The sequence below is a fragment of the Urtica dioica genome, chromosome 11, assembly GCF_054948205.1.
Source record: "Urtica dioica subsp. dioica isolate 48M chromosome 11, U.dioica_male_clone48M_v1_H2, whole genome shotgun sequence".
In the NCBI taxonomy this organism is placed as follows: Eukaryota; Viridiplantae; Streptophyta; class Magnoliopsida; order Rosales; family Urticaceae; genus Urtica; species Urtica dioica.
Window position 1 is genome coordinate 10017540 of NC_142766.1, and position 19555 is coordinate 10037094.

The 19555-nt window shown below is 38.0% G+C and overlaps 1 protein-coding gene across 1 annotated transcript; it reads right to left on the bottom strand.

Annotated features, from left to right (window-relative positions):
* Positions 1-367: 367 nt before the first annotated feature.
* HDA08 (histone deacetylase 8) lies at positions 368-2729 on the bottom strand. Its single transcript, XM_089629713.1, has 3 exons — positions 2311-2729; positions 1550-2130; positions 368-1087 (listed from the first exon to the last, which is right to left on the bottom strand). Exons 1-3 carry the CDS (start codon positions 2552-2554, stop codon positions 788-790), a joined length of 1125 nt encoding a protein of 374 aa, XP_089485839.1. The 5' UTR covers positions 2555-2729; the 3' UTR covers positions 368-787.
* Positions 2730-19555: the final 16826 nt, after the last annotated feature.

Below are 19555 nucleotides of genomic sequence, written 5' to 3' on the forward strand. Positions count from 1 at the left end.
CTTGAGCTTGATCCACTAACTGAGTGAAGTGGGCTTGATCCACAAGGAACTAAAATAAAACTACAGTAAAAGTGATCCCACTTCGTGAACTATTGGGCTTGATCCACTAATTAGGTGAGAAGTGGGCTTGATCCACAACGAACTAAAATAAAACTACAGTAAAAGTGAACCAAGTTTCTTTGTCCCGATCCTGAATAATGTGACAAAATCGATCGTACATTTACATTAACAATAATAAACTTTTTTTCTTCTGCTCTGACAGTAACAATAATAAATTGAAGCATTACAAGTCTTCGGTATAAAAGCTGTGTCCATGGTGCTTGGCCTTGCTCTCTATGAGAAACATGACAATTGAACAATCATCACATCGACAAAACAATTTAAAGAAATTTCATATATCATCCCCACAACTATCACCTTCCCTGAAAACAACAGTACACGAATATTCGAACCAACCACGAAGGATTTGCACACAAATAATTCAGTCCCTAAAACAAAAGCTTATGAACGATATATAAGAATAAAAATCCTTCAATGGTCAACGACTATAATGCCAAAAATCAATTTTCCACTTTATCAAGACTTGATTAGCTTAGATAAGAATATAAAACTATAGTTTATTATCGATCTGAATCAATGGAAGCACAGGCAGTAACCAAACTATTACACGGAAACAAATGAAATGGCTTGTGAAATGATTTCAAATTTGGCCACGTTGCAGAGTATCTGCAGATTAGTCCAGTATACAAGGTTGTAAAAACTATCCGAAAAAAGTAGACGAAATACGTTACTCTTTCAAGAACGGTACGTTCTCTCTGTGGTACTTCTTTATGGACTCGATAGCTAGTATGGAATAGGGCTCGTCGTCTGGGTAATAAGCGACGGGGTCGTCCAATAAAGGGAGCGGCAAATCCAGCACGCCTTCGAGAGTTGCGCTGAGACAATACGCAGAGTACGTCAAGTGATATCCTCCTTCTTGGACGATAACAAGCCTTCCATCAGAGTGTCTCTTACAAAGCCCATTCACGATCTTCCCTATTTCTCGGTACCCCTTCATTGTCAAGCATTGCCTCCCATTCGGATCGAACTAGAGCACGACACACGTTTCTGTTATTACCACTTTTCAATTGTAGACATTTTTGCCACACTTTTTTCCAAATATTGACTGTCCAATTACTAAATAACCTTTAGGCTGGTATGTCCATAAAATTTATAGATACGTCGGCATAAGGGCACTTTAGTAATTAGACAACCAAGAATCTAAAAAGAAAAACTTATACAAAATAGCCATTTGAAACTAACTGATTAGTAAAATAGTCAAAGCAATTTTTTTTATAACTCTGTCAATAAAAGTATCGCTGTTGTTTGTTAGGCATATTATAAACTATTTTTAAACAAATTTTTTTAGTTTCACTTTCATTTGGCTATTTAGCTTATAACATGCTACTGAAGAAGAGCCATAAAAAATGTTTAAAATGAAAGCTAGCATTTAAAACTTAGGACCCTAGGCAAAGGTCTGAATTGTGTATGGTGCAGAGCAAGAAGTTACCGCGCTGGAATCCTGGCCAGCGACCAGGACGATCATATCAGGCTGGAACTTGTCGACCGCCGGAACAACCAACTCAGTCATGGCGTGGCGATACCCTCGATCGCCAGTCCCGTTGGGGAGCGGTATGTTAAGGTTGTACCCGAATCCCTCGCCCTCCCCGAGCTGGCCGACCGACCCTTCCTGGACGTGGGACGGGCCCCACGAGCCGTGGTTCATGTGGAGCGACACGGTGAGGACTCTGTCGGAGGCGTAGAACCCTTCGGCGGTGCCGTTCCCGTAATGGACGTCGATGTCGATGACCGCGACCTTTCGGGAGCCGGAGTCGAGGGCGAGGCGGACCGCGAGGCCCGCGTTGTTGAGGAAGCAGTAGCCGTCGGCTCTGGTGGGCTGGGCGTGGTGGCCCGGAGGCCTCACCAGAGCGAAGGCCGACTTGGCGTGGCCGTCGAGGACGTGCTTCATCGCCGACAGAGTCGTCCCCGCCGCCAGAAGAGCCGCGTCCCACGACCCCCGGTTCAAAAACGTCCCCGCGCACATCACTTTCCCGCCCGCCTTGTCCGCTTCCACGAGTTCTTCTACGTACTCTGCCACCCCCAATTCAACATAAACCCGTCAACAAAAATTACCCATTAAAGTCTACGGATTTCATAAAACCCCAGTAACACCTTTGACCAGAGTGAAAAAAAACAGCAGAATCAATACTTGTTTCTGAGAAAGTCAATAAAATCCCCTATATGTTGAGAAGGAAGGAGAGGAAATGGGACCTGGGGAGTGGAAGGTGAGGAGTTCGGGCAAGAGGGCGGGGCGGCCGGAGTGCCAGGTGAGGAGGGGAGAGATGGGTCCGCGGCGGAGGACGGAGAGCATGTTTCGGAGGCGGTCGGAGTTCTCGGGATGATCCTCCAACACGTCGAGGAAACCAGGGTCTATTCCCGTGTCGAACACCCCTTTCCCGGCATCGTGACGGAGCATTCCCTCTTCCCAGAACACCGCCACTTTCTCGTCCGCCATCTTCCCTCCTACTGCTAGTATAGATTTGAAAGTTGATGTATCTGTTTTACAAGTTTTCCCTCGAGGATGGATGGATTTGTCTTAGTTAAACTTGGGGTCGTGGAAAAAAGTCCGGTCAACACCGGAATTCCAACTCGCTATGAATGAAAATTTCCATTCCATTGATTAAAAAAAAAAAAAATCACTTTCATGCATTAATTTTTTTTTTTTTTTTAAATATAGTATTTTTTTTAAATAAAAACTAAAATATAAAAATGAGAAATAAATAATAATTTATTGAAAACGGCTTTCTTAAAACCTCTCCAAGGATCGATAGAGGAAAAAACACATTTATTTATATTTATATTTATTCAAAATTATAACTACAAATCTAATCATCAATGTTAAAACTTAAAAGATCGAAGTCGAAATCATGCACGGTATCAAATTTAACACACGTCTCTTGAGCTCGTCTATCATGTAGAAGCTCATCTTTTTCAAAAGTTAATGCCTCCACCATTTTAGGAACTGGACTACATCTTTTATCATTGATAATGCGACCGGAGCTACTAAATGTGGCATCGGATGGTCGAGATAGGTATCGAGAGAATGTCGCGAGCTATTCTTGATAAGATGGAAACATGTTTTCGCATTGCCTCCACCACGCTAGGACATCGTGTATCTTGTTACATGGAAAGAAACCGGGACGTGTTGTATAGTGCGATCTCTTCATTGCTGGCCGAATCTTGAGATGTTCTTGAGGAAGTTGGTAATGGACTTGAAGATCTATGCACAACTCGTCGTGTTGATAAAGTTGCTGAAACATGCATGTGCTTGTGGATTGGTTACGTGGTGGGCTCGGCTCGGATTGCGGTCCAATCCTCGATTGATATGTCTTGAAAAGATCATAAAAACCTTCCATGACTCTAGTGTAATATCTTAAAAGGTAATTTTCACCAGTCATATCCACTAAATGTTGTAAGAAATCTCTATACCCTTCATACTTGATTTGGAGGTCTAAAATGCACTCAAAGCCATATAGAAAAGGAATTTTACATGTACCCCAATATTTGTTATATTTTTCTTTCATGACTATAATACATGGTTGAAAAAGTGGAAAATCGGTGCTATCATGAAGATATTGTGTTATTTTTGTTATGCTATGAATTTCTAAATGCGAAGTAAGTGTATACACAGCAGATAATGCACAAGTTTCATCATAAAAAAGTGAAGGAACTCACAAAAAAAAAAAAAAAAAAAACTTAAGTAAATTAAGGTACTATGACCTTGAGATCAAAATTATTTAAAAAAAAATTTCAACATACAAATTGTACTATGACCTCGGAATAACCCGAAGAAAAAAATTTCATCAACATTAAGTATGTTGAATTTCACCTAATACTATTGTCAAGATGGAAGGTCCTCTCATTTATGTCATTTAGTAAAAAACGCATCTTCAACTCATCTACCTTAGGATTGGAACTGTAGACTTAATGGCATCCCTAATTTTGGCAATGGATGGGCCACAAGTTTCGAAACCGGCTTTGACTATGAGATTTATAATATGGGTCGTGGTGGATATTGAGGATTAAGAACATATGGAGATATTGGGTCGAATTGGCTTTCGGTTTGATGGTAACTTAGAGGTATGTAAGAAGTTGATGGTGGTTGGGTTAGGTGTTACTCGATGTTTTCAAAATTAGTAAATTGAGATAAGCCGAGCCAATTTTGAGGGCATTGGTTCACGGGAGACTCGTGAGTTGGTTGTGGATTTTCAGGTAGTGGTGTGTTTGAAGAACTTGCCCGTGGGGAATTTGCTCGTGAGGAACTTCGACGATGAGATTCAAACATTTTTTAATCTAAAACTATACACTAAAAATATATTTGAAAACTATATAAGAAAACTATATATGAAAACTATATAGTAAAAAATATTTGAGAAGATTTTATGAGATTTTGAATAGTACGAGAGAGTATGAGAAGATTGTATTGTGAGTTTGAAAAAATGTTGTAAATGGGATTGATTTTATAGAAGAATGAAAAAGATGGGGTTAAATTAAAAAAAAATTAATCAGTCCAACGTTTATAAAATTAACCGTTGCCAATGTTTATATTCATTTGACTCATTTAGAGTCGTTGGATATGCAACAGTAAAAAAATCAAACGACTCTGATTCTTAAAAAAAAAAAATCACAAATGCTATTGTCAGAATGTTTGAGCGGTACACACGGAAGGAAGAGTACCACATGCTTCCATCAACTTCCACTCATCCCATGGAAGGGTAACCTGCCATTCACACTTTCTCATGGAAGGAATTCTTCCAATCAAGTTTACTGGCCGGAAGGAATGGATTTCCAATCCTTTTCCGTCCTAATAGCCTAGGTTTAGTCTCACTCTCACCAAGTTTCAATAATATTTTGTGATTGAAAAAAATGTAAGAAATCATAAAAAAAAAAAAAAAAATTAATCACGATGTTAAAAAATATATTGAATAGGTTCGGTGAAAACTACCTACTCAGGGGAACTGATACGTCCGAGTGAAAAGAAATCCACTAACAATCGTCGAACGTACATGAATATTAAGTTTGACTAAACTCTCATTCGCAAACACCTTCGTCTTTGACACTTTCTGGATTCTTTGCAACCTAAACTCCTCTTAGGTTTGAGACTCCCTCTCACTTATCTTCTCCCAAAGATTTGATAGCGCGTCAAAATGAAAACACATTCTCACACTTAGTACAACGGTACAAAAGCTATGAGTTACTCAGAGTTTGTTGTCGATGAAGATCTCCATAATAGAGAGACAAACTCAAAATTATGGCTACGTGAATTAACAAAATAGAAAAGTAGTTATCGCTCAAAATAAAAAAAGTAGTCAACTTTCCTTAATCTATCGCGAACAACTCATAAGTCGAACTTTCCAAATCCAATCTTATATACTCATAACTCAAGAGCAATCTTCTCAATCTTCAAATCAGTAACGTTTTGGCTCAGCTTTTTGTTGTTTTCGACCACCATGACCCACTTTTCATTTAGTAATGAATAGTTCTTGATGATGTCCTCTTCTGTGACTTCAAATTCTTTATCATCGCTAAGTCAGCAGGAAGATGTTCAACCAACTTCTGAATTGCGTCTGTAACAACATTAAAAGCTAAGTAGTTCAAGGTTTTTTCATCCTGAGTACTATTATCCGAATCATCATCACTCCAATTAACCACAAGAGACTAGTTCTTCTTTAGAGTGTTGGCACATACAGCCTGGATATGGCCAAATCCTTCGCACTCCCTGCATTGAATTTCTTCAGGCTTTTCTCCACGAGTCTCTTGGTTGTTGTCGCTGAATCTATTCTTCTTTTGAAAATTATTGCTTCTTCGATTTTGTGAGTTTGGGCCTTGATCTTCATTCCTTCGGTTGACATTTTTCATGAATTTACCAAAGTTCTTGGCAATTAGTGCAAGCTGCTCTGTGAAGTCTTGGTCATCTTCAGCTTTCATAAGAGTTTCTGCTTTCAGAGCTACACCTCTGTTCTTCTTCTTTCACTCCATTTCTTTTAGATTCATCTCATAGGTTCTGAGAGACCCACCAATTCATCCAGCTTCATCTCCTTCAGATTATGAGTTTCTTCAACAGTAAGGATTTCTCATAGCAAATCTTCTGGAAGAGTTCTCATAACTTTGCTTACAAGCTGCATTGTCAATAGGTTCTCCCAAAGAAAAAGATTCGTTAGATATATCATGAATTCTAGCACTGTATTCAGAGATAGTTTCTTCCTCCTTCATCAAGATATTCTCAAACCTGGTGGTAAGCATTCGAAGACGCCGCTCTCTGACCATCTGGCCCTCATGCGCAACAAGCAAGATTTCCCATGCTTCTTTAGCTATCTCATAGTTAGACATGAGCTTCGATATATGTTGTTCATAGCTGCGAATATGGCAGTCATGGCTTTGGAGTTTCCATTAGCAGCTTTGTGATGCTCTTATGACCACTTCTCTTGCATAATGGCAAGAAATTTTCCCTCTTCATTAGTAATTGTAGGAGGCTTCCATCCTTGTTCAACTCCTAGCCAAGAATTCTCATCAATGGCCTTCAGAAAAGCTTTCATCTGAGCCTTCCAGCATGCACGGTTCATACCTTCCAAGAGAGGAGGTCGACCTATGTTGTGTCCCTTTTTCATGTTCATCTTAACACAAAAAAAACCTCGGTAATCAAATAGGATCACACTTAGTGAATCAGGGGACCCGTTCTGATACCAATTGAAATTACTTAACGTGATGTTAGATGATTGTTCAACAAAGTTGTTGTGACTATTTGTTGAACAACTGATTGGTTTTAGCAAGATTACTAAGTTTAGTGATCAATCAATCATATAAATGAAAGCAATAAAAGACACACAAGATTGGTTACCATGTTCAGTGAAAACAACCTACTCTGGGGGACTGATACGTCCGAGTGAAAAGTAATCCACTAACAATCGTCAAAGGTACATGAATATTAAGTATGACTATGCTCACATTCGCAAACACTTTCGTCTTTGACACTTTCTGGATTCTTTGCAACCTAAACTCCTCATAAGTTTGAGACTCCCTCTCACTTTCACCCAATCTTCTCCCGAAGATTTGACAGCACGTCAGAATGCAGAACACGTTCTCACACTTAGTACGATGGTACAAAAGCTATGAGTTACTCAGAGTTTGTTGTCGATGGAAATCTCCAGAAAAGAGAGACAAACTCATAATTAAGGTTACATGAATTACCAAAACAGAAAAGTAGTCATCGCTTAAATAAATCCTAGATGGATTTTATATAATCGATTTTTCTTAATCTCTAGCGAACAACTCATAAGTCGGACTTTTCAAATCCGATCTTATATACCATGAAAATCGGAAACTAAAATAGTATTTAGTTACCACTTTGGCGCAGAAGGAAAATACACAAGTACCTTGCAGCTTTAAATTGCTTGAACAATTTTTTGACACCTCGACTTGAACCACCCTGTTATAATTTATTTTGCCAAACAAACTATGCTACAAAAAATCCAACAAGTTAAATAAGAAACTAATGTATAAAGTGTGCAAAACGAAGCATAACATTGTGGGAAAACACATTGTTAGGACTTTATAAGAAAACTCATTTTTCTTATTGTTAAGCATAAAGACTCTCTTTCTTGCACGCGGGAGAGGGGAATGCAAATAATAGATCGGATATAAATTCCGAGTTTGTGAACCAATGCGCTTTCGCCGTCGACGTGGACTATGAATATTTTGGACAAGCCACTTTATGATATTTTCCGACACTATTTTTCCATATATGCTGAAACATGTTGTATGACTGGTGATGCAACGATTGCTTCAGTTTTGAATAATTGTAACGAGCACTGTTGCTACGGATTTTATAATATTGTAATTGAGCATTAATAATAAGTTGTAAGGTTTCCAAAATGGTTTGGACATGCCTATACAAGGCAGGCGTATTTCTCATTTGAGAGAAATCGAGGCATGTCTTCAAAACAATTCCTTCCTTCTAGAGTCTATATCTTTGTCATGAGTTGAATAATTTGATGTGTTGTTCTTTTTGTTCATCGTTATATGTTGAGAGACTTTGCTCATTGATTCCACCTCACCTATAAGAAAACAATAAAATGCCTTAAAAAATTTGTCCAACAGGTCTCAATGTTTCCATTCTTTTCATTCTCTACTTTTTTTTTTCTAATCTGGTTAAATTTGAGATCATAATGTGTATTATTATTAGTTTCAACAATATTAATTTAATTCTTCTCACATACAAAATACTCCAATGCATGTATCGTAATATTGCTAATAAGGATTTAAATATTAACCGATAAAATAACGTGGTACACAATGTTCAAATGAATATTTTAATTTTTAAAAAAAAACTTAATACTGCGTAAACATAATGATATATGTGATTTTTAAGAAAATGTGAATATAAATCAAGAGACCTCTGAAACTCTCTCTCTCTCTCTCTCTCTCTCTCTATATATATATATATATATATATATTATCAGTTGCTCTTCTCCTATATATATATATATATATATATATATATATATATGTTACAAACGTTCACCACAACTCAGTATCAAACCAGATACCTTAAATCGCACGCAACCACACAATGCAAAACCAAAACCAGAAAAATTGAAAACGAAAAGAAAAGAACGAAGAACACCGGATTGTTATCGAGGTTCGGCGTTAACAAGCCTACATCCCCGCGAACTCCTTCAGATCAAGGACGTTCGATTTGCACTAATCTTCAAGCGAATACAACCAATCCAATTACAACTCTTCACCAAGAGCACCTCAGATGAAAACTCACAATCACTCAAGAATTTGGCTTTTCCAGAGAATCTCACTCAATGCCTTTTTCTTACAATGAATTTCCGATCGATGTGATCACACTCTAGCTATCTCTACTTATAACAAACCACGATTACATAAACCCGGGTAGATACATTAAAACATAAATAACCGCCTAGATCTACTAGCGTGAATCTCAGTCGTTGACGATCTCTTAATCCTGCTCACTCGTAGGACCACGTCAGCACGCCACTTTAAACCAGCTCGCTCAATAAACCAGCTCGCTACCAGCTTAGCTCGCAGCTCGCTCAACTCAGCTCGCAGCTCGCTCAACTCAGCTCGCAGCTCTTGATGACGTGTCGCGCAAGGTAACTCTGGAGCTGAACTTTCAACAATCTCCACCTTCTGCTTCAGACACCAACCTTGCTTAAACCTTAGTGCAAATCTTTTCCTTTCATTCCTGAAATCATTGTTCGAGACCAACCCCTGGCTCACATGGAAAGAACTCTCAGCAGTTTAAGACAATGCATAAACTTGCCTAGAGTTACCACCTTGGTGCCAACATCAGCCGGGTTGTCATCTGTGCTCACCTTGTTCATAACAACCTCTCCATCAGATATCATTTCCCTGATGAAATGGTATTTGATGTCTACATGCTTTGTCCTGTCATGGAACACAGGATTCTTGCACAGATGCAAGACACTCTGACTGTCTGAATAGATGCTCACAGAGCCCTCATAAAGCTTCAATTCTCGGAGCATTCCCTTCAGCCATATCCCTTCTTTTACTGCCTCAGTAGCAGCTATATACTCAGCTTCAGCAGTAGATAAAGTCACCACGGGTTGTAACTGTGACTTCCAGCTGATGCAATTTCCACATAGCAAGAAGAAATAAGCTGTTGTAGACTTTCTTGTGTCTCTATCACCAGCATAGTCTGAGTCCACATAACCTTCAACCTCCAATTGTGTGCCTGTCTTCAAGTACCTCACGCCAACATTGGTTGTGGTTGCAATGTATCTCAACAGCCACTTCATAGCCAGCCAATGTTCTTTGCCTGGATTAGACATGAACCTGCTCAGGGTGCTGATAGCATGGGCCAGGTCAGGTCTTGTACAGATCATGGAGTACATCACTGATCCAACAGCACTTGAGTAGGGCACTTTGCTCATGTATTCCTTGTCTGACAAGGTACTGGGACACTGAGCACTTGACAGCAGGAAATGAGAACCAAGAGGCTGTCTGACAGGTTTTGATCCCCTCATAGAGAACTTATCTATGAGTTTTTCCAAGTAGCCTTGCTGGGACATCACAAGACTCTCATTAGCCCTATCTCGGATGATGCTGATTCCAAGGATCTTCTTTGCTTCACCAATATCCTTCATATCAAACTCTGTACTCAGGAGTTGTTTCAGGGCTAGGATCTGACTCATGGTCTTGCTGATGATCAGCATGTCATCCACATATAGAAGAAGAAACACACAGTGATGAACATCATGACCCTTGAAATACAAGCAGGGATCATAGAAGCTACGACTGAACCCTTAACATGAAGGTATCAAAACGCTTGTACCACTGTCTTGGAGACTGCTTGAGTCCATATAAGGATTTCTTCAGAAGACACACCTGATCCTTGTCTTTATGAACCTCAAAACCTTCTGGCTGCTCCATGTAGATAACTTCTTCCAAATCTCCATGTAAAAAAGCTGTCTTTACATCCATCTGGTGTAGCTCAAGGTCAAACTGAGCCACAACAGCTAGCATGATCCTGATGGTCTTGTACTTGACTACAGGAGAGAAGATCTCAGTGTAGTCAATGCCTTCTACCTGAGTGAACCCCTTTGCAACCAGCCTAGCCTTGTATCTCACAGGTTCACTAGGGCTGGTTCCTTCCTTGATCTTATAGAGCCATCTGCAAGAAACTGGTTTCTGATGCTTTGGTCTGTCAACAGTGATCCAAGTGTGGTTTCTATACAAGGACTCAATTTCCTCTTTCATGGCTTTGACCCACAGCTTTGACTCAGGACCACTCACAGCTTCTTTGCAGAACAAGGGTTCCTTTAACTCAATTTCAAGTGCAGAGGTAAAGGCATAGGCAAGGAGCTCTGAGTAGACATGATATCCATATCTCTGAGTAGGCTTGGGGACACGCTTGCTCCTATCTCTGACAAGCTGATAGAAGTGTTGTGTGTCATGATCATCTGCTTGACAGTCCTGGTCCAGGCTTCTTTGGTCTTGATCTTCAGTTTCTCTGTCCTGATGACCTTGACTGGGAGGTGTGGTTGGGGTACTTGAGTTCTCCTGATACTCCACCTGATCCACATCATCTTCACTGGGCTCCACCTGGCTAGGGACATCAATTCCTGTTTGGAGCTCAATGACAGTTTCCTTGGTTCTGGTGGTGTTGCTAGCGGTACCTGTCTCATCACTTTGTCTGAAACAAGGAAACTCAAGTTCATTAAATACCACATCCCTACTGATAATGGTCTTAAACCCGGAACCTTCTCTCACCCACAACCTATAGCCCTTGACACCCTGAGGGTAACCTAAGAAGACACACTTGATGGATCTAGGTTCAAGCTTACCTATGCTTTGGTGTGCATAAGCTGCACAGCCAAAGGGCTTAAGGTTACTAAGGTCAGGAGGTTTGTTGGACCAAACTTCTTCAGGGGTTTTAAACTCCAAGGCATTAGAGGGGGGCCTATTGACTAGGTAAGCAGCTGTGGCTATGGCTTCTCCCCAAAAGGATTTAGGCAACCCTGAGCTGAACAACATACACCTAGCTTTATCTAGCAAGGTCATATTCATCCTTTCAGCTACCCCATTCTGTTGAGGAGTCAACCTAACAGTCATATGTCTTTGGATTCCTAGCTTGACATAGAAGCTATTGAACTCCTCACTACAAAACTCAAGACCATTATCAGTTCTAAGGGTTTTGATCTTTCTATCTAGCTGGTTTTCCAAAAGAGTATGCCACTCCCTAAACTTAGCAAAGGCTTGGCTTTTATGTTTCAGCAGATAAATCCAAACTTTTCTTGAAAAATCATCAATGATAGAAAGAAAGTAGTAATTACCTCAATGTGTAGATACCTTTGCTGGTCCCCATAAGTCAGAATGGATGTAGTCAAGGGGCTGCTTTGACTGATGCTTGCCAATGCTGAACTTGACCCTGTGTTGCTTTCCCAGGATGCAGTACTCACAGAAATCCACTTTGCCGATCTTATCATTGCCCAGCAGATGTTGATCACACATGATTTGAAGTCCCCTGGCACTTATATGACCAAGTCTGTTGTGCCACAGCTTGGCATTTTGATCTTCAGGGCTGGTGGCCATAGCAGCTTGGCCAGTGAGAGTTTCACCTATCATGTGGTAGAGACCAGAGATCTTCTGGCCTTTGATAGCCACTAGAGAACCTTTGCAGATCTTCATAGTACCATTCTTGATGCTGTTGGTGTAGCCTAAGTCATCAAGAACACCCAGAGAGATCAGGTTTCTTGACAGCTTAGGCACAAGCCTCACATCCCTAAGGATCCTTGTAGCTCCATCATGCATTTTGAAACTGACTGATCCCATGCCAGTCACTTGGCATGTTTCATTGTTTCCCATCACAACCTTACCACCTTCAAGTCTCTTGAACTCACTCAGCCAGGTCTGATTGTTGGTCATGTGGAAAGTGCACCCTGAGTCAAGAATCCACCCAGAATCCCTATCACCATTTGTGACAGAGAGAACTTCACCATCACTTCTGTAACCTTCTCCAAGATTGGCAGAATCAGTGGTCTCTTGAGTGGATGTGATGGGCTTGGAGGAGTTCTGATTCTTCTTTATCCATGAGTAACATTCCTTCTTAATATGACCAATCTTGTTGCAGTGATAGCACTTCTTGTCAGCATTGGGATTAGGGGCCTTGTTGGGGTTAGCTGACTTTGACCTGGACTTGTTATTCCCCTTCTCCTTGGTAGATGACCTGGTCTGACTTCTTCCCTTGGCAAGGTGGTTCTCACCTTCACCTTGTTTGTCTGACTTTATCTCCAAGGCTCTTGACTTGAGTGCTGAGATCACCTCTTCAAGGGTGATGACAGATCTCCCATACTTAATTGTAAGCTTGACTTCCCTATAGGTGTCTAGGAGGGAATTCAAGATAATGATGGCTTGGTTCTCATCACTTAGTTCCTCTTTCTCACCAGAATTTGCCAACTCAATGTTCATCTTCAAGAACTCATCAAGATTCTGCTCAAGGGTTTTTGCAGAATCCATCTTGAAACCAAAGAGCCTTTCCTTCAGGTAGATCTTGTTTGAAATGGACTTTGTCTGGAACAGTTCGTCCAGTTTCTTCCATATCTTGAGTGGAGTGTCTTCCTTGTCAATCAACCTAATGACTGAGTCTGAGAGATGGAAGATAATGGTACCTGTCGCTGTCTCCAGCATCTCATTCTTCTGATCTTCAGGGAAATCAGAAGGCCACGTCACCGGATCTGTAATCACTCGGAGCAATCTTTGTTGCGCGAGCAGCGCAGAGATCTTGCGCCTCCAGATGCGGAAGTCACCGGTGCCGTCGAATTTGTCGATGTCAACCCTCATTGCTGCAAGTGGATTCCACTGCACAGGGGTCTCAGAGGTTCTTGATGTGTGAGTCGACACCAAGGGATTTGCGAGATCGATTCTCGAATCTGATGGCGATAGAGGTACGCCTTGTTCTGCCTGTTCTTGATTCGAGCCCTGCGTGTCTTCCAGCGTTGCGATTCAAGAGGATCTTCGAGTCCACGAAGATCACCAAGGGAGCGAGTTGTTGGAGAGGAACCAAGCTCTGATACCACTGTTACAAACGTTCACCACAACTCAGTATCAAACCAGATACCTTAAATCGCACGCAACCACACAATGCAAAACCAAAACCAGAAAAATTGAAAACAAAAAGAAAAGAATGAAGAACACCGGATTGTTATCGAGGTTCGACGTTAACAAGCCTACATCCCCGCGAACTCCTTCAGATCAAGGACGTTCGATTTGCACTAATCTTCAAGCGAATACAACCAATCCAATTACAACTCTTCACCAAGAGCACCTTAGATGAAAACTCACAATCACTCAAGAATTTGGCTTTTCCAGAGAATCTCACTCAATGCCTTTTTCTTACAATGAATTTTCGATCGATGTGATCACACTCTAGCTATCTCTACTTATAACAAACCACGAGTACACAAACCCGGGTAGATACATTAAAACATAAATAACCGCCTAGATCTACAAGCGTGAATCTCAGTCGTTGACGATCTCTTAATCCTGCTCACTCGTAGGACCACGTCAGCACGCCACTTTAAACCAGCTCGCTTAACTCCTCAGCTCGCTCGATAAACCAACTCGCTACCAGCTTAGCTCGCAGCTCGCTCAACTTAGCTCGCAGCTCGCTCAACTCAGCTCGCAGCTCTTGATGACGTGTCGCACAAGGTAACTCTGGAGCTGAACTTTCAACAATATATATAGGGCCGGCCCAAACTCACAGGGGGCTCTAAGCGATTCAATATTTTGGGGCCCTATAATATTAATAAAAATTTAACTTTTCAGGGTAAAAAATGTAAATTTTTATAAAATTGGTCAAAAGTGTAAATTTTTAGGATAAAAAATGTAAATTTTCTTAAAAATAGGCAAAAAGTATAAAATAAATTTTTTTTGGGCCCAAGGCACAAGCCTTGCCCGCCTTAGGTTAGGGCCGGCCCTGTATATATATATTATCAGTTGCTCTTCTCCTATATATATATAAGAAAAGGAGATTATATTCTGATTTTAAAAATAATATGTCGTGAGAGTAATATAAAGGTCAAGAAGCCTTTCACTTTAGTGGTTAGTATTGCATGTAAACTTTTTTGTCGCATACTCACACGTACTATATTGCATGATTTTGAATTAGATTCGTATTACATAAAGCATATTCTAGCATAAAAAAATCAATTTTTCATGTTAGACAACAACGGAATATATCTGATATCCAATTTTCTTATACCGTATTAATTTACAATACCGGTAATACATAACTATTATTAGAATGTCTCACATTTGAGTATTTGAGCAATGTACTTTTTATAAATATGTGACATCTCTCTACTTTTAAGATAATTTTGAAGTGTGAGTTAAACTCATACTTATAGTATAGTATCAGAGTTAAATTTATTTTCGATGTTAGGTCACTTGTTTCTATAAACTCCACACATCAGTTATTCAATCTTGGACGTGAGGAGAGTGAATCAGGAAGTCTCACATCGACCGATAATGTATTTTTTGTGTTCCTTATAAAGGTCAATTATTACTCTTTCTATTGTCAATTGGTTTTAAGATGAAACCGATGATATTTTAACAACAACTAAGTTTATAGGGTATAAGAAAAGTATATTTCTAATCATATTTATTATTTATTTCACGAGTGTCTAGTCACTAGCGATACCTTTTCAATTTCAAATATAAGATATAATCCAATTTATCCATGTGTGATATAGCTTATGTTACGTTTTTTCAATGTATTGTCCTATACTTAGTAATGAAAGGTACGTTTTCAAAATGAAATAACAATAATAGTTTGAAATCGTGAATCCACCCTGTAAGAATAAACAAATAAACGGAGCATAAAGAACGCAAACGAATTTTGTGATTCAAACAATTTAGCACCAAGACAAAGTTATAAGTAAATTAATAAAAATAAAAATAACTTCTTTATATTAAATAAACTTGTATAGATGGAAGATGAAACTTATATTCTCTGTTGCATGTATAGCGTCTACAATGACTCAGCAAATTAATTATTCAGATTCCGGTCAAGCTTGATCACGAATTATAGTGAGAATCGAATCATATGTTTCGCCAAATATATATATTTAAGTTTATTATATGAATCAACTTTCCAAGAAGTCACTCATACTATTTTTTTTTTTTTTTTTTAAAACACACACACACACACAACTTTAGAGTTCTTACGAGATGGGCATCTAAAAAGAAGACATCTTATTGATATACTACTCGTCAATTTAATTATGTTATTGTCAACTAATATTCTTACTTGCGTAGTCTCGAAATCATTGCACATAATTTTTCTTAGAAAGTGTGAAATTACAAAGCTTATTCGATTTTTTTCTTATAGATTATGAGAATGTGACTATCACATATCACAAATACACACAGGGCAGAGTCACGTGGAGAGTGCACAAGTTCCCACTGGTTTTGAGACTAAAAAATTATTAATAGATATAAAAAATAATTATTCAAAATTAAAAAATAATTGTATATCAATAATTACAGTATGCTTACTAATAGAGACATAAAATTGTGGCAGCTCAGTTAGTGCACAAGTTCCCACTGGTTTTGAGACTAAAAAATTATTAATAGATATAAAAAATAATTATTCAAAATTAAAAAATAATTGTATATCAATAATTACAGTATGCTTACTAATAGAGACATAAAATTGTGGCAGCTCAGTTGGTCGTACATTAACTTCCTTATTATATAGGAAAAATGATATGAAGTAGTCAATTCAAACTATGACTTTTGCAAAATAACCATAGTTTCATTAGGTTAAGCAAAATAACCAATTGAGAGTACAAAATATAAGCTTCATTTCTAAAATTTCGTCCCTTTCCTTCTTCACTCTTCCGATTCAAAATTCAAACGTTGCAGAGTTCTCGCCAACGACGGTCGGCGGCGGCGAGCTGTCGTAGCTTTCGACGGAGCTCCCGACGCGCAGCTCGAACGAAGGAGAGCGGAGACGATGAAGGAATCTGCGCGGCTCGGAGCCGAGAGAAACGGAGCTCCGGAGACTGAGGGTTCGGTCCGAAGCGGCGGAGATAGATTGGGAGCAGCAAGGCCTCTGGCGACTGAGGCGGTGATGGAGAGATGAGATGATGATGATAGAGGCGGAGAGGAGGAGAGCGAAAGTGGAAGCCATGGATGGACTGGATTGAGGTTTTCGATTATCCGAATTTGTGCATTTTACGGTATTTTGTATTTTGCGTTCATGAATTGGATTTCCAGGTTTTCATTAAATTTAATCATGCCTCGATTAATTTTAATTCAGCCTTCATAAAGCTTACATTCTGTCATTATAGTTCGTTGGGATTAAATTTAATCATGCCTTCACTAATTTTAATCATGTCTGAATTAATCTTACTATGACTATTTTGTTTATAGTTGGCAAACTATGGCTATTTTGCAAAAACTTAAGTTCTATTAGGCTATATAGCCGCTAGACCCTATTATATATTGGGTTAATAGTGGAAAAATACTTATGTTTACCTAAAATCATATTTATATATCCATTCTTTTTTTTTACACCGGCAATAATATCTAATGTTACGTTTTAGTTGTGCCGTATATACTTCATCCATTAATTCTTTTTATAACTAAACGAAAATTTTAAAAGAAAAAATATATCTCCTCACTAATACAAAAAAATATTATACGAATTATTTTAATATTGTTAAAAAAAATTATTAATATGTTTTGTATTATAAAATGATATAATAAACGTGTAATCATTTTTAACAAAAGTTCATATTAATTTTTTTTGTGTTATAAAATAATATAATTAATATTTACTAGTTTTAAGAAATATAGTCATTAAATTTTATGTATTATAAACTGATATAATTAACGTTTATTTAACTTGAAGATGTTTTTTCTTGTATAATCATGAGGTGAGAGTTTTTTTTAAAATTTTTTGTTTTATAAAAATATACATATCTAATGTTGAACTAATTTTAAAAAAAATATATTAATTTTTCATCAAATTAAAAGTTGTCACCTGTTTTTCCATCCAACTTAACGGAGGAAATAACTACGACGCACCTAAAACGTAACATTAATTATTATTGCCAGAAAAAAATAAGTATATAAGTATCATTTTGGATAAACATGTGTTTTTTCATCCAACTTAACGGAGGAAATACCTACGACGCAATTAAAACGTAACATTAAGTATTATTGCCGGTACAAAAAAAAAGTATAGTATCATTTTGGATAAACATTAGGTATTTTGCCACCATTGACCCTTATATATATATATATATATATATATATATATATATATATATATATATATATATATTTATTTATTTATTGTGGCAGTGGTTCCTTAATATATAGATGATGTCAAAAAGAAAAAGCTCCTACATTTTTAATAAAAAGCCTTAAATACCTATCATTCTATTTTTTCTTCTTCATTTTTTTAGTTTTCATCATTATAACTCTTCCGCTGCTAGTTTATCAACAAAGTAAGAATTGTATATATGAATATGTGTATTTTTTTATACAAAAGCCTCATATATCTATCATTCTATTTTTTTTTTAATTTTCATCATTTCAACTCTTCCACCTACTAATTTACCATTAACAAAGTAAATAAGCCTCATATACTGTCATCGTCACCGTCTACGTCGTTGTGATCTAAGATATCGTGTACAGCATCAAACATCCCGCCTCTTCCTCTGTAATCCGTCTGATACTGCATTACGTCATCTTCTTCCTCCCCGTGAAAGTTCCACCTCGTGTAATTCCTCTTAAATCCTCTGATAAAGAGATGATTCTCTATATCAGGAATTTTTTGCATCAACTCGTTGTTACACCTCTTGCATGGACACTTAACTCGTCCTTCGACATTTACGTGTTGTCGGGCCATTGCCATGAACTCTGTCATGCCAGCCGCAAACTCAACGCTTAAACGTTGGTCCTCGATTATCCAATTCCTATTTGGAGAACTCATTTTACCTATAGATTGAACATTTCAAAATTTAGTAGTTTTCGGATTTTATTTTATAATTTCACGATCCTACCGAAATTTCGGCAGAACCTCCCCTATAAACTTAACAACCCGGCATCAAGCCTTTAACTTTAAAACCTGCATAGAAACATCCTAAAATTAACAATAAATCCAACCTCAGTGGTTCGATTATTAAAATTCATAATCCATATCAACTAATTAATTTCACATTTTTAATCATTTCTAACAAGAATTAAACACAATTCCATTTAATTTACATAAACTAACTAATTGTTTTTACATGTTTTTACATAATTTTACCTAATATAAATATTTATAACTAATTTAAATATTTATACTTAATATTAAAATTTATAGCTACTTTAAATATTTGTGTAAACAAAACTAATTTAAATATTTATAAAATTTATAACAAATATATAACTAATTTATTACTAATTAATTCATTTATAATTTATAAAATTTATAACAAATATATAATTCTATAAATAAAAATTATGTAAATATAACTAATTAAATCATTTACATTTATAACTAATTAATTCATTTATATTTATAACTAATATATAAATAAAGTTATATATATAAATAACTAATATATATAACTAATATATTAATTCTATAAATAACTAATATATATATATATAAAGTTATAAAAAAAAAAACTTACCGTGACAGATGACGGCGCGCGGGAAGCGGGGAAGAGCTGCCGGACCGGGGCGGACAAGGACGGCGTCGGCGGTGGAGCGGCGACGGCGTCGGCGGCGGAGGGGCGGAGCGGCGGAGGAGCTGCAGACAGGAGAGAGAAGTTAGGAGAGAGATGTGAGGAGAGAGAGAGAAGTGAGGAGAGAGAGACTTACCGGGGAGGACGAGGTCGGCGTCGACTGCGTCGGCGGCACACGGCGGAGGAGGGCACACGGCGGAGGTGGGCACACGGCGGAGAGG